This window comes from Cynoglossus semilaevis, chromosome 1 (genome assembly GCF_000523025.1).
Source record: "Cynoglossus semilaevis isolate Cse_v1.0 chromosome 1, Cse_v1.0, whole genome shotgun sequence".
In the NCBI taxonomy this organism is placed as follows: Eukaryota; Metazoa; Chordata; class Actinopteri; order Pleuronectiformes; family Cynoglossidae; genus Cynoglossus; species Cynoglossus semilaevis.
This window is the reverse complement of record NC_024307.1, coordinates 27,519,228-27,535,639: the sequence shown is the minus strand read 5'-3', so window position 1 is coordinate 27,535,639 and position 16,412 is coordinate 27,519,228. Positions and strand designations below refer to the sequence as shown.

Genomic DNA, 16,412 nt, shown 5'->3' with positions numbered 1-16,412 from the left:
TTTTAATTTTTTTTTTATAGATTTCCCTTACAATAAGTCAGCGTCTTTACCAGGATATGGAAGGAATGGCATTTACAAGGTGAGCAACTGAATGGTAAAGTCAGTTATTTACAAAAACCAAATTTTTTTATAATGTATGTATTATAAAAATCATATATACAGGGGTTCCTCGACTTACGTCGGAATTCCTTTCCTACAGCACAACGTAGCTCTATTTTCATCGCAAGTTGACTCACATACTGTACATAAGTACCTACTGTATGTCACTCACCTATATTAACACAGTGGTAACATAATCTAGGGTTAGGGTTAGGCTTGGACAAAAACATCAGAAGAGTCTGACTTACCATAATGAAGGGTAAAAAGTCCCCCCCCCAAAAAAAACGACCAACACAAACATAAGAAAGTAAATGTAGTGCAATCCAATGTATGGAGTAGAACCAGCAAATGTAAACAAAGCCGTGTTCAATGTGAAGCTCTTTTAAAGGTTTGACGACTTTTTCATCCACTCTGCTGACCAACTAGTTCCGGTGTTTTTTGTACGTCAGAATGATGGAACAAGACTTTTTTAATCAATCTATTAAAGATGGCGACATAAGCACGAAACGCCAAAGGTCGAGGGTGTTGTAAACCCTGTATAACTAAAGCTTGGTTTGGAAATACTATTTAGATTGGTTTTTTTTTCATATTGCTTAGTCATTTTCTCATCTATCTGTAGTTATGACTGATTTTTACGTTACAGCAATACATGTTTAAGGGAAAATTAAAGGGACATTTTCAGTAACTCTTTCTTTCCTGTAGGGTGTGCTGTGAACATAATATTATCATGGTACTGTGGCAAATACTTTTATGACAAGTGGTACATTTGGTGTTAGCAGTGGCACTTTACTTTTTATAATAGGTGCTAGCACAGGCGTGGGCAAACTTTTTGACTGGCGCGCCACAATGGGTCCTAAAATTTGACAGTGGGCCGGGTCAGGAGCAGATAGAAAAAGTCATAAGGCTAAAATGCTAAAATGCTTTAAGCCTTTTATACGCCATCTATAGGGTAATGCGGGAATTGCAGGGAAAAGGCAGAACTATAATGATATTAGAAATTTAGACACGTTTGGTGGTCCGGATTAAAAAGCCGGCCCCCGGGCCGTAGTTCGCCCAAACCTGTGCTAGCAGCTAGCAACTAATTGAAGAAATATACATACCAAAAATATGGTTTTGCTTCTGGATTGGCGTTATACCCTTTGGTGTTATAAAATTGCTTCGAATAGTAACACAAAAATATAATTTGAAATGTTATTATCTACAATTAAATCCCAAGCCTGGGTAAACTAAGCTAATGCTCCTAATTGCCACTAAGCACCTTTTTCATCCTTGAGTTTTTAAGGCATTTTTGAGTAGCATTACTGCTATGTACTTTTGATTAATAGTTCTCTGAGATGTAACATTTTTATCCAAATATGTCATGATTATTTGCTAAAAATGATTAAAAAGAGAAAACGGGCAGACGGACGCAATCTTCAGTAAATCTGCTACTTTAAGAGCAGCTGTCAACATCACTAAATTTTGGACATGCTTAACTAGAGTTCAAACTGTTGAGATTGTTGAAGGCAAAATAGGAATTGTCTAGGAAAAGTCTACAAGCGGTTTAAGAACCTTAATCTTGCACTTGATTTTGGCGTTAAGATAGAGACGTCGGGTGTTGAAAGCACGAAGTAGCTGATGCCTTTAAGAGCACTTGGTGGCGCCGTCTCAACAATGCTGAGGTTGCTCACACAAATCATCACCACCAGCGCATGACTTCCTTCTCTGAGCTATCAACGCTGTAAATCTAAACCGTTTAGATTTAACAGCTTCCCAGTTTAGAAATCAAACTCCCCGAGGTTTTCTTTCCTTCTCTCACAGCTTTGGTATCAGATTACTCAGAGGTCAGCCTGTACGATTCGCTGAATGCAGACAGGCCCCGGTTTATTAAACAGACGCTGGGGATATTTAGTTTATCATCCCCTGTCCTGATATTGCTGCTCTCCCTCTGAGACTGTTGACGGATGGTGGACAGGCAGAGAAAACAGAACGGAGGAGGAAATGAAAGCTCAGGAGCCATGACCAGTTTAAATTATACTTTACTCTTGTTCACTTGTGGACAATTTCAGGTTACCCTTGTTGACAGGGGGGATTCAATGTGTTTTTCGTATGTTTTCCCAAAGAATAAAACACAAATCCGTACAGCAGCGATCATCAACTGGGAGCCCGCAGGCCGTATCCGGCTCGTGGAATCATCCTGTCTGTCTGTCCTGCAGCTGGATTCCAAAATAAACATCAAATATTAGTGTTAGACAAAAAAGTTTTTTTTTAATTCATTTTTATATTTGAGTGTCTGTACAGATTTTAAGAAGTACTTCATCACCCAACAATGTATTCGTTTTTAATTAATTAATGTATTTAATTAATCAATTAATTAAAACATTTTTACTTTAAGATAGGAATACACTGGTAAAATTATATTTTTATTACAATTCTATCACTGCTTATCAAGTGGTTTTTGATCAAACAAAAATCTTTAAAACACGGATAACGTGCGACATTTCTTCATGGAAAAAATATGTACAGATAATAATAATAATGATAATAATAATTTGGCCACATTTAAATAAATGGTAAACCACAGCTCAAATACAATATTGCTCCTAATGCAACTGGAGATGACTGCTTTATTTTACTTTATGACTACTTTATGTCTCTTAAAAACAAGTAATTTTTGCCAATTGTTGTTTGTAACAGTCAGGTATTTTGCAGATGTTGCCTCTCTTGGAGACGCACATGGTAGTGATTGGATTTACATTTTTAATACCGTAATTTTCGGACTGTAAGCCGCTGCTTTTTTTACATGGTTTGAACTCTGTGGCTTAAACAATAATGCTGCTAAACAAGGCTAGCTATGTTCATACCACTAGCGATCAATGACATTTCTGGTAGGCTACTGTGTGTTATACTAGTAGCGTATGTCTGTCTGTATGCGTATGTCGGCGCCAAAGCAGGAAAGAGCTAACGTGTAACCAGCCGTGTTACAGACACTGTTAATAAAAAGCATTTATTTAACTAAAAGTGAAAAAAAATCTTTCTGTGGCATATATGTGCGCTCAATAGCTCGTAAATTACGGGAGTTAATAGTGAAATCCGTGTGCATGTGCCAAATGTTAGCATTTGTTGTGGATCTACATAACTAGTCATTTATGAATAGACCTTTTGTAGTAGAGAACATGTGTTCACATGCATATTAGCTGAAAGCATTGAAAATAGACTGTTTTACCAGCATGTACCAACGAAGGTCAGGTCAATACGAATGTTTCTTACTCATTTTGGTTGGAGCAATGCTGCCGAACAAAACAGTTGACCGAGTACTTTACACAAATTAACATTTTTTAGCTTTTGTTGCCAGAACTAAGCCCAACCCGATCTTATTAATGCGCGTTTTGCTGATATGAAATCAAGGCATTTATGTTTATTTGTGGTAAAGATTGGTAGATTTTAAGAGCTTTTAATTGTTTTAACTTTTTTATTTTAATCCATACATATCCATCAACAACATGTTGTTCATCATTGCTGGATAAGCAGGAGCAGTGGTCACAGCAATAATTTTAGAAGACTGACGGCCAGTCAGTCACTTCAGTTGGACCCGATGACTAAAACCGAAAAGCTGTTTCCAATGATTCTTTTGAAGTGGACAAATTAAAAATTTCTGGCATAATTGTTTCCTTGCTTCCAGCCTTTTAGTCCCTCCAAGGTCGGTGATGTAAGCTCATTTGAAAATACATCACCCTCACTTCCTTACTCTCACCATTAAAAAATGTGAGCAAACCAAGTACAAAAGCAACAAATGTCTAAAGCCCGTGATAAAGACCAGCAGCATTTTTGGCATCATGAAACAGAGAAAATCCAAAACTGTGTCTCTGTTTATGTGTGTGTATCCCTGCAGGCGGCTGAGATGGTAGAGGATGAAGTGGACCCAGACTCCCACAGCTGGGGAGGCATGAGAGGTGAGGGAGGATTATTTTTCTTTTTTTGCTCTGGCTTACGTTAGCGGTCAGTTGGGTTTTTTTTTTTTTTTAGTTCCTCTGGATTTTGAGATCTGGAACAAAACACCCATACTGACTTTAATAATAAATTCCAAGAACTACATGGACACACAAGGTGACGAAGGTAGAAGAATCTGATAAAGATTCTGATAGGTCTCCGAAGAACAACAGTTGTAAAATTACATGATTTCTAATAGAGCTCTATTATTTTCACAATAAAAAATTGTATATGCACAGGAAGTGAGGAAGGATGCTGCCTACAGGCAGATGAAAAAATAACCACTTATCGAAAATAAGGACATTATTTTAATTATATTTAACAATAAAAGCAGCTCTAAGTTGTAACTCAGTTTAGTCCTAATTACTGTATTTTTCGCACTGGAGTATAAGTCGCACCACCCGAATAAAGCATAACGAAGAAGAAAAAAAAAACATATCTAAGTCGCTCCGGAGTATTTTGTACCGGTGCTGTTGAGCGGCATGTAACTTTTCATTAGTACAGGAGATACTAGTACACAAGCCTAGAGTGCCCTCTACCAGCTTTCGGTGTGAAAATAACAAACACGAAATTATATTAATATATAAGTTACACCTGAGTATAAGTCGCAAACCCAGCCAAAAGTTGAAAAAAAGGTGCGACTTATAGTCTGGAAAATACAGTAAGTCTAAAAACTGTTGAAAAAAAGGTGCGACTTATAGTCTAAAAACTAAAAAACTTTGCATTTTCAAAACAGATAGCTTCCAAATTTTTTTCCGAATAGTCGCGTCACGTGATTTTAAGTGTATCTTTTTTACGCTGATGTCTTAAGTAAAATAAGTCAGTTTATCTGTCGGTCCGGTTATACAATCTAGTCATGCTTTTGATACAAATGTAGGCTCCACCTTGTTGTTTGTTTTTATATAATTGATTTGCATTGAAATAAAAAAAGTCATTGTTGAATCAGATTAATGAATTATTTTCTCTTCTTTTTTCCTTCCCAGAATACAAGGTAAGAGTCTAACTTTTTTTATTACTATTCCTGGCTCTTGGCTCAACAATTTTTTTTAGTCACATTCCTTTTTACGACCCTTCAATTCTTACTTTGTCTGTGCCAGGTCTACCCTTATGAAATGCTGGCTGTGACACATCGAGTGAAAGTGAAGCTTCCCAGGGATGTAGATCGCACCAGACTGGAGGTGAGCTCTAATCTTCCTCCGCTGCTCTGTTATTTCCTCTCCTCTCAACACAGCTCATTAAAGAGTCAGAGAATGATGTGGCAGTGCGGTCTTTAAAAAAAACTGGATTATGGAGTGAGGCAGCTGGGAAAGGGAAAAATGAGCCAGACCTACAGTAAAAGAACGACTTCTTAGGTTAAAAAAAGAAAGCAAAATTCAAACACAGGTTGACTTATATTATGTTGAGTGTTTGCTGTATAAGTATGAACTGGATCATCTGGGACTGTTGCTGTGCAAGAATCTGGACCTTAACCCAAAACAAGCTAAAAAAAGGGTTGGGGCAAAGTACGTTTGGTTAAGTTGTGGTCTTTTATATAGACCTAACTATAAATGGTCGTGGAGTGTTACTTTCATTCCCACCGGGTCACAGAAAGTGTAGCCCACCAGCATGTTCTAATAAAACTGAAGTGTAATTGGACTTAATGTTCCATAATAACTGATTTCCTGTAGCTGTTATTCCTAAGATGGAGTCTTCATTAACATAACGGTAAAATAAAGTAAGGATCGTTTTAAGGAAAAAAGTAACAAATAAAGTAAGGATCGTTTTAAGGAAACAAGTCAGGTCAAAAGGTCACTTTGTGCTCAGGAAATCTATCTATCTATCCATCCATCCATCCATCCATCCATCCATCCATCATCCATCCATCATGCATCCATCCATCCATCCACCTATCTATCCATCCATCTATCCATCCATCCATCTATCTATCCATCCATCCATCCATTCTTCCATCTATCTAGCCATCATCCATCTATCTATCCATCCATCCATCATCCATCCATCATCCATCCATCATCCATCTATCCATCCATCCATCCATCCATCCATCTATCCATCCACCCATCCATTCTGTAGCCAACTTTTTTTTTAATTCATTCATTCATTTTTGTTTTTATGTGCAACAGTGGGGAAAGTCCACCGCTTTCAATACCATTCCTTTATTCTATAAGAATTGCAGTTTTGTAGAAAATACTGTAATACTGTAGTTGCTTGCCAATAGCTTCATTTCAAACCGGGAGCTGGAGGGGACACTGCAGGGAGCCACTGCTCTAAACAATTCTCTTGTTGTGCTCCATTTCCAGAGACACCTATCCCCTGAAGAATTCCGTCAGGTTTTCGGCATGACCCTGGATCAGTTTGACCGCCTGGCCCTGTGGAAGAAGAACGACCTCAAGAAGAAGGCTCGCCTTTTTTAAACAAGGAAGAAAAAAAAAAAAGTCACACACCATCTCAACCACTAACTGTGCTGTCTGGACTGAAACTGAAAAAAACAAATCAAACCCATTCTGAAATATCTATACACAGTATGCACCGCCATAATGCCCTCGACTTTCTACCTGTAAAAATACCATGCCATTTAGTCTGCCGCGGAGAGGCTCGCCGTGTGAGGACATTCTCACCACTGGGCAACCTCCCCTCTACCTGTAGCTTTTGTATGGAATGCGGTTTAAATGTGTGACTGTAAACCACGCGTTCAGAAGGCGAGGAGCTGCATTTGCATGGCCTGTGTTGACGCTCCTCACCCGGTGTGGTTTCTGCATCCTAACGCTCTCCCACCCATCCCGATGCTTCTGTTACCTCTGGCGAAAAGAGAGACAGGCGTCTGAGCTTCTTGTGGGTCAGACTTAGCTCAGTTTCAACTCATATCACAGATTTTATTCACAGGATTTTTTTTTTTCCCGCATCATATTCGTGCCCTGCTTTTCCCTTTTCTCTCTGTTTCGCTATGATTTTCAGTTGTTCCCCCATCAACGACAGACTGTTACCTTGTTGAGAAACCTATTATTTTAGTGTGAGAAAATAAAGCTATACATGTGCACCTACAATCTGTAATAAGAGCAAAGGCCAAAGACAGGGACTAAGAACAACTTTCTGCATTTGTTACTTTTTTTTTTTTGCTCAAACGCTTCAATATGTTTACTTTTGTTTTCCGTTTTCCATCATGTTCTGCTCAATTCCGTGAGTTGGATAAGGCTTAATGGGGCAGATTTTGATATGCGTGCCAATATTGCTTAAATGCTGTCCCGCATCTTACATAACCCACTCGTAAATCAGCCCTGACAGGAAGAGACGAGGCTGGAAAGCAGCCACGACGTGACAGTAAATCACAAATGTGGAGTACGAACGAACAGTACTGAAGGTTCCAGGGTATACAGAGGTGTCGAACATGCAACGCCGCCATAGCAGCGTGCACTCACCAGGTTATTAAAAAAAAAAAAGAAATTATTTTTATAAGCTATTTTTGACTTCTGGAAAAACAACATTACACCCGGTCATGAGACACACCTGAGAGAAACCGCAAATTTTGTTATAATATTAAAAAAGGAAAAAAAAAAAACGCTGACTTTAATAAGCTTCAAACACCTGCAGCAGCACTTAAGCGAAACAAGTGAGGTCTTGCTTTGGGTTTTACAGACTCAATACTATAACTGTCTCGTAACTTTCCTCCCATGTCGAGAGCTAGCGCTGTACGTTGTATGTCGTTGGATGTCTATGGTGTCGACGGCTACATGCCGGCATCAGCGTTTACGCTCAATTTGTCTGGACCATAAACGGATCAAGTCGCCAACTAACATGCTGTAAAATGTGTGTGAACATGTACTGGACATATACCAGATATATTTGTCTGTATCCAAACCACGGTGTATAACTCTTCAAGGCATGCATGAAAATTGGGGAATAATTGAGGGGGGGAGGGGCGTATATTTGTCCACTGACCTCAGATTAGACAACATTGTTAATGTGTTCCTGAGTGATTGATTGAGTAGCTGGTTAGTCACATAACAAGTCTGGGTCAGTCGCTTTCATTAGCTTGTGTTAGGTTCTATTTATTTAATTCATGTCGTCAAGGAAGGGATTTGATTTTTGTTTGTTTTTTTTTAATCTGGAGTGTGTGGAGTGGAAAGGAAAGCATCCGAGGAGAGACATATCAAACTGAGTTGAATTTTACGAGTGTCAAACGACTTGGTTTTGTTTTTGCTCCCGTAATTAAGAACACTAACCCGTTGTCATGAAGCATCGTGTCCTCTTTCTAATACTCATTTGCTAAACATTAAAAGTGCTTTTATGTAAATGTCACAGCCAGTGTGGACTGGAGAGCTTGACTTTGTTCGATGAATGTCAAAACTCTTAAACGGAATGACGATACTTTCAAGTAAAGTGTGTAATACAGATAAATGTGTGCTTTGTCTTTTTGTGTAATCTTCTGCAAGTGTAAGTGGGTAAAACAATACGGTAGTTATGGAATGGTTTTGGAACTTTGAATATTTCAAATATATATATATAATAAATAGACAGTATTAGCAGCTTAGTGGGCGTTGTTTCGGCTGATACCCACCGACCGGTCCTCAAATATTTTACCTGTATAGAAGACAGATGATAATCTTATCTTCATGTATAGCGATGGCAAATGATGCCTCTGACATCATATTACGCTTTAATATCAAAAATGATAATGTTTGCAAGATTACCCTGTTGTAAATCATCTCTAAAAATACAATCAAGTTCTTCAGCATAACAATAAGTAATTATTGTTGTTGTTGTGCCTCCTCATTTAATCTGACCTTTTTTGCTGCTGCCTTCCTTTAACGCCATAATACTCTAGGTGGTTGCGATACCTTTGATCAAAGGTAATCAGAATGCTTTATTTAAAAAAAAAGAGATTATTAAGTGTTTTATTTAACTTGAAGCAGCTTGAGTGCACATCGTTTTGTTATTCCTATAAAGTCTGATAATGTGACCCTGTTTTAACCACCCGCTCATGTTCAAATATGTGGCCTATAAATCTTCTACGTTGCGTGTAAATGCTTGTTATGGGAATGCTGAGTCAGAAAACAGGGAAAACCCAACAAGACTTTGTTCTTAATCTTAAACTTGCCTTGAGCCTCAGCACAGTCTGCTATGAAGGCTTCACAACAATGCCTGACATGGTACATGTGGCTTATTCTGTCACCGGACTCAGGCTGACATGTTTTAAACCAGCGGTTCTCAACTATTTTCTGTCATGCCCCCCCTTAGGGACAGAAATGTTTTCACACCACCCCCCCATCCGACCCACACCCCTACAAAATAAAATACTACTGAGAACCTGATAACATGTATATTTTTATCTGTACAAACCACTGTATGAGTTGCTGCCACCTAGTGACTGGAGGCTTGTTATCATTCAAGCATTACAGCAGTACAGGTACACTTATGTCCTGCTGCCATATTCCTTTGGAAGCCCCTCATGCCTCTAGGCACCTCGCTCCCCCCGGGATGTACTGGTTTAAACAGACAAACGAGCAACATCTAAAAACAGAATTTGTATTTCTTTTTCACTTTCTTGCAAGTAATATGCAAGTTGTCAGTTTTGAGACTCCCTGTGTAGCTACACAACTTAAACACTTGGCTATAATGTTAAGATTATGCTCCATTTGAACCACCATTTTAAAATATATACCCCAGAATTCTTAAAATAACATTTTGCTTTATAATACAAAACTGTTTCATTTTACACTTATGTTAGTGTCCTGTGCTCCTGTATCTATCTATCTATCTATCTATCTATCTATCTATCTATCTATCTATCTATCTATCTATCTAGTGTGAAGGTTAAACCTAAAACTATTTTTTATTATTTTTTCTTTAAATACTTTTAGTAGATTTTTAAAGCTAGGTTTTAAAAATATAAAATAGTATTTTCCCAGTTTTTCCTTAGAGTCAGGTTTGTGTACAGTGGTCAGTAAAACAAAGAGAGCCGCCCCTCTGATCTCGTCTGTGATTGGACAACATCGCTGTCACTCAGCTAGGAGAGCAGGACCACATGCACCACCACTCTCCAACGCCTCTATTGTCACTGGTCCGGGACGAGTATCAATGTAGAACATGGAGCAAGGGAACAGCGAGAAAGGTAATACGCATATCTGGCACTTCACAGCACTTCACCCGCGTCCATTTTGAGTCAGGGTTCGGCGTGTGGTCCTGGTTCTATAGTCTGGTCAGTCACCTGGCTTAACCCGGCTGTTGTCCTACAACCTGCGCTTCCGGTTTCCCCAAACGTAGCTAGTTTATTTTTTAGTGTAAAACGTAACCAAAGAGCTGCATTTTAGCCATGTTAGCTAACCTGCTCTTTAAAACATTTTTTGATATTTTTGTGTAGTATATTCACACGTTTTTAGCGTTTAAACAAAAAAATACGAAATTATTTTTTATATTTATATTATAATGCAAATTTTACAGTCTTTTAAAGCAATAATACTGTCTTTATTGGCGTTGTTTAGTTGTTTAGTTGAAAATGGGGCCTTTACTTTAAACCATTGATTTTTCTTATACTACAATACTATAATACTGTATTATTGTACCAGGACGGAAAGAAAATATTTTATTTTAGAGCAGTCAGTTGTTGAGTAAATTAGAATTTAGCAAAAATACAACATTGCAATTGAAGTTGCTCTCTCTTAAGTACAATGGCTAATTGTTTTGTTGTTGTTTTTTTGTGTGCAACATTTGCAGTCTTTACAGCAATACTCAGTATTATTTGTTCCCTGTTTTGCCCTTTAAAGTAAAGCTTCTGTTTTCCATTTCAGTATCTTGTGCAATAATGTTTAGGTTTTCAAAAATATATGTTAAAAGCCACAAGCCAAACATCTGATCATTGTGAATCATTCCTACAAAATGTTTGTACACATTCAGTTGGAGTGCAATGACGTGGTACTGTTCTGGAGGATCCAGAGGATGCTGGTGATAACAGCCAACACTCTACGGCAACAGCTGACCAACACTGAAGGTGACGAGACGTAATATTTCTCAAACGTTTATCAAACCATTACAGTTGTGCTTTATTATAGCAATATATATATATATATATGTTGTTGTTGTTGTGTAAAATACAGGCGCATCATGTGAATGGTGCTGCACAACATACAAAGGACCATGTGGTAGAGAAGGAGTAAAAAGGAAGGAGGAGGGGTGTGATAAATTGGCAGACTGAGATGATGGGACGCCCTGGGCAGGGGGCTGCTGACTGCTCTCAGCCAGCATCAGCATCCCTGCTGGCGGAGAGAAGGAGGAGACAGAGGAGAGAGAGGAGGGGTAGACAGGGAGTTGAGACGGTGGAGGAGGGAGGTGGGGGGCAGACCAGCTGGGAGCCTGGATTGCTGTCATTTCCCCGTGCTTTGACCTCCAAAAGCCACTCCCAAGGTTTTTTTTTTTCTGTTGCAAGGAAGAGCTGGTCTAATGGAGAAATGATTTATTTAATTAAAGCTGAGCTTCAATGGTGAGAGAAACAGGAGGCAGAAAGATAAAGAAATAACAAAGACAGAAAGCGGCAAAAGCAGAGCTTTACACCCCCCCTTTATTTTAATGTGAAGCAGCAGACTGTTGATAGAAGAGGGTGTTCCTGCAGCCTATTGATGTGAGACCAATTAGTCTGTGCTGAGTCGTTTTATACGACTAATATAAGTTGTCATATAAAATAGTGGTACTGTGTAGACAGAGCACAAAATTCTTAGCAATTCGCCTTGATCAACAGTCACGGGAAATGACTTGTCATTATGATTTGTTTGTCTGGAACTTATTGTTGTGACTTTATTGTTTATATGTGCATTTTTTGATCATGAGAACAGAATTTGGTCCACTTCAGTGTCACACACTGGCTTTGCACACCAAGACATTTGCGCTGACGCTTTTGAGCATCTGGCTTCATTGTCCAGGGTTTGTCAATACTGCTGATGACATCATGACCACTGGACATCTGGGACCTGTGTCAGTTTGTGTGTTTGTGTATTTGTGTGTGTATCCGGGAGAAGCATAGTTGATTTTTTTTCGCATATGCAGTTCAAGGTCTGGCTCTAATTGTACGGACAAGAAATAGTTAAAAATTGAAAAAGAAATACTTCACATGCGCTTTTTTATGTTATTCTTATATTTATATACTTTTTTAAAGCTATTATGGCTTAAGTGATAAGCGATTTGCAAATCTCCAATGCAATACCTGCAGTATTTTAGAAAAAGAAGCAGCAATACAGCATAACTGCTAAATTTGGTGATTTGTCTAAATCAGGGGTCTGAAACTCAAATGGGCTGGGGGTCACAGTTAGGGAGTGTCTTCAATACAAAAACAAATATTATAGACAGATTTTCTTTTATACAAATTCTCTCTAATCCTACAGTCCAAAGAGCTAGTACAAATATTTTATGGAACTTTGAATGGCAAAGTAAAGCATTTTAATAATTGAGAAAAAAAAACGCATTGATCTAAGAACTAACATGCAGAGGTACGTATATGCAAAAATCGCTGACACAAAACATGGCAGTGTCTGAGATCAAAGAAAGTTTGTGTAAACCTTTTACTACAGATAGCTCGTTATAACTCCTTCAGGTCCGATAACGATACCGATACTGCAGCTTGGAGTACCAGGGATGTGTACTATCATGATGAAGTTAAAGTTAAGTTGAGCGTTTGGACCTAGATATTCCTGCGGGCTATAGTTTTTTTTTTTTCTGTTGTTTGATCCCGACATTATCAGACTGATAATGGTCCGCATTGGATTGAGCCATCCCTGCCTTTTACACTAAACATCCTTTTTGGTGTTGCAGGAAGTGTTGCAGCCAATCCCAGTTATCCATGGGTGGGGCGGGGTATACCCTACAGTTTGCTATTCTATCACAGGGTCACAACTCTACTCAAAACAAACGGTAGAAAAAAAATGAAAAACCTCAAAGGATGGTTCTACATGATGCTACAATACTTTTAAAGCCAACAGTGTAGCAGTGTTTTACTGGATACTGAACCTTTGTTCATCTACTGTAGTTCTCCTACTGTAGCTTCTATATTCTTCCTCTCACTCCGCCCCCCTCCATCCTTAGCAATTGTCTCCCACTGTGCTTTAGTGCTTTAGGCCAATGTTTTAAGTCCACTGTCTGACCACAGTCATTATCATTTCCCCCTCTCATTCACTCATTCTTCTTCAAATCTTTCTTCACCCGACCTGGGTGCAGGTGTTTGCCCTAAAGCGGGGAATTTTCCTTTATTCTTCAGATGTTATAAAGAAATAAAATATAGTTTTTTCATTAGTTATTGTACACGTGCTAATACACCTGTTTCTACTTAGTCTGTCAGACATTTTGAGATGCGGCTCATGTGCTGTGTGGATGGTTTATTGTTTACTCAGGCACATTTGTCAGACATTTAATGGAGTATAGTTGTTGTTTTTTTGTTTGCATCTCATCCCTTTTTGTGATAGGACGATTGTCGTGCCATCACAGCGGTTGATGAAAACTCCAATTAAAAAAAAAAAAAAAATCAAAAGTTCCTTAAGACAGATAAAAAAGATATTCACACTGGAAAAAAATGTGAAATTTTTAAAAATATTTTTGACCTGCTGCACCCCCCTAAAATAACTCCGCCCCTCCCCCTCCACACACACACAAACATTGTGTACTTCAAATCTGTAATGTGAGAAAACTTAGCTCCTTTATGTTGATCAGTCAGCATCTCTCACAGAGAGAGTACTGAATATCTTGTATTACTTGTATTTTGATCCTTTTTAGAGGACGATTGATTATGAAATGCAAAGCACATCATCCGGATGTGTGTCTTAATGACCTCTAGTTTTTTAAGTTTGCATAGTTCATACTGTAAATACTGTACAGTATGTTTCCCAATGGGAATGGGAATCAGATTGGAATATTTTTTGCAACTTAAAGATTAAATATTAGGATGTGGAAAATCAAGATCCATCCAAGTGTTGTCTTGAAAGCTGGGATTAAAATGTTTTAGAGTATCTAACTCTGTACTTAATTACTTACCTTACTTTGATAGCTGTTTTATTTTACATTCGTAACATTCACCTTTTTAATGAACCAATGCTGAAAGAATTCATTATAAATAATGGGAATTATCATCAGTGTCTTTGCTTTCTATGCTCAAGCCAATCCAAAGCAAGTGACGGAAAATCCTTTAAGGTCTATTTGGGCAGGAAAAGTTGTGAAGGTTTAGCGTTACCAATGACTACAGGTTGGATTTGCTGCAGCTAGAAGATTCCTGTCAGTCCAATCTGTTGGTTGGCATTAATCCCAATGTGTGTAAAACACAGGTCAAAGATTAAATAAATTAGTAAAACCTTAGCAAAAACAAAAATGCCAAACCACATAGTCAAGGACACCCTTAACACTACGTACTAATGACAAGTGCCGTTGTGAGTCCAAGTACTGTATAACAGTACCCTGTACCTGTAGGAGGAATGTTCTCATGCCTGTTCAGCACCTGAGAGGTGGCAGCAGCTGTTCGCCAGTTAACACTGTCAGCACTTCTCTGTTCATTCCTTTTGTTCGTCAGGACACCTGTAGATAAATGAAAACAAGACCGATGGAAAATGTAACAAACCAACAAACACACGCCCTGATGGATGAATACTGTTTATGACTGTTCTGTTCGTGAACCATTAAATATCATGTTGCCCTGACTGGGCTCTTATGTGAGCTAGACAATGGGTTTTGATTACAGTCTGATTTAACCCTTGTGTTGTATGCCTTTGTGTGTGCTCGCTCCTGTGCTGCACGGCCTGTGCCAACTTTTCCTCATACTCCGATTCTGGGACAAGATGCAAACTTGTTGCGAGTACGCTGGATGTGTACAAAATGAGAAGGGCTAATACGAAGGGTTAATACTGTATATACACATTTTCAGTACAATATTATATCTAACCATGTACAAACTGTACCCATTTTTCAATGGATTTGAAGTTCAGTAGATATTAGATCATTTCAATCCCATTGAATGTAAGTTGTAGGTTCACAGTGCTGTTGACCTCTTGCGATTAATTACTGTCAATATATTTGTATATATAGTGGCGAGTAGCCGTATGATAGAATGTAAATAACGAAGGAACTCACTTTCAAATATATATTTATATATTCAAATATATATATATTCAAATATACAGTATATTTGTATATATTTGTTAAGAAATATTTGGCCTGGCTTCACAGTGATCTACGCACTCACCTGATCTCATCAGTGCAACAGTGCGCAAATAAAAGCCGCATTTGGGCATTGTGCTTTATTTAGCATATTTGCATATCATTATGGTTTCAGTCAATTTAAAGTACCGTTCAACAGGGAGGTATGAAAAATAGGATCAGATTTGCTTAGGTCAGTGGTTCTTAACCTGGGTTTGAACCTCATGGGTTCGATGAGTCAGTCTCAGGGGTTCGGCGGAGGACAAGACACACACCTGACTCATGATTTGTGACGACGCGCCCTGCTTGGCCATCACTGGCTGCAGGTGATCACGCTACGTTGCTTGGCCTATCTGTGCAGCAGGAAATTTGGTGCGCTCAGTAGTCGACTGTGACTGTGTGATTTCTTTCTTAATATTTTAAAATATTTTTTGATTTTTTTTCTAATAAAGAAAGGTTCACTAAATATGCATATGAAACTGGTGGGGTTCAGTACTTCCAACAAGGTTAAGAACCACTGGCTTAGGTGTAGCCCTTATAGGTTATTTGTAGTGTAATCACAAAATGCTCATGATGTTGCCAGTTGTACATTTTTTCCTTGTTCCTTTCTCAACCTGGCACAGAACTCATAAGTCAGCCCTGTTGAATAGATTAACTACTGATGGTATCAGTGCAGAAGCAATAGTAAGCACAGAGGTCAGGAAGTAGAAAACATCTCAGACTCTGTGCCAAGCCGAGTCCTTCTGCTTGTTGGTGCTTGCAAGGAGACAGATGAAATGCATGACTGTGATGTCTGTGTTGAGAACCTCAGGTGCTGAACGTCGTGTCAGAACACAGCCAGAACATCTGCAGCTCACGAGCTAATGTGTTTGGAGAGTCCGGCCTCTGTCAATACGAGTTCAACAAACCGCACTTAACTTTCTCCGTGCCTCACTCCAGCGCCCTCTTTCTGATCCTGTTATGTGACAAACAGCTTGACATTAATTTGTGACTGAAAAGGGGGAAATGCTAGTTTTTATTTAATGTTCATTGAAGCAGTGAGGTTCTTCTTTTGCGTAGGATCATGGCTAACCTTTTTATGAAAGTTATCAAACATAAAAGTACAAGTTTTAGTAACACATCTTCCATTGATGCTATCATAAATATGTTTAAATTTTAGTAACACATCTTCCATTGATGCTGTC

The 16,412-nt window shown here is 38.5% G+C and overlaps 2 protein-coding genes across 16 annotated transcripts in view; both read left to right on the top strand.

The window, feature by feature from the left end:
* Positions 1 to 8,454, top strand: part of ablim2 (actin binding LIM protein family, member 2) — an 87,196-nt gene extending 78,742 nt beyond the window's left edge. For all 15 annotated transcript variants that reach the window (XM_025062554.1, XM_025062735.1, XM_008323906.3 and 12 more), the window contains 5 exons: positions 21 to 79; positions 3,971 to 4,031; positions 5,052 to 5,059; positions 5,166 to 5,246; positions 6,369 to 8,454. In XM_025062554.1, the coding sequence (XP_024918322.1) occupies positions 21 to 79; positions 3,971 to 4,031; positions 5,052 to 5,059; positions 5,166 to 5,246; positions 6,369 to 6,482 (323 nt within the window). In that variant the 3' untranslated portion in view covers positions 6,483 to 8,454. The remainder of the gene's footprint in view (positions 1 to 20; positions 80 to 3,970; positions 4,032 to 5,051; positions 5,060 to 5,165; positions 5,247 to 6,368) is intronic.
* Positions 8,455 to 10,033: 1,579 nt separating this feature from the next.
* Positions 10,034 to 16,412, top strand: part of afap1 (actin filament associated protein 1) — a 78,363-nt gene continuing 71,984 nt past the window's right edge. Inside the window, exon 1 of the mRNA XM_008323864.3 lies at positions 10,034 to 10,177. Within this exon, the coding sequence (XP_008322086.1) occupies positions 10,153 to 10,177 (25 nt within the window). The 5' untranslated portion in view covers positions 10,034 to 10,152. The remainder of the gene's footprint in view (positions 10,178 to 16,412) is intronic.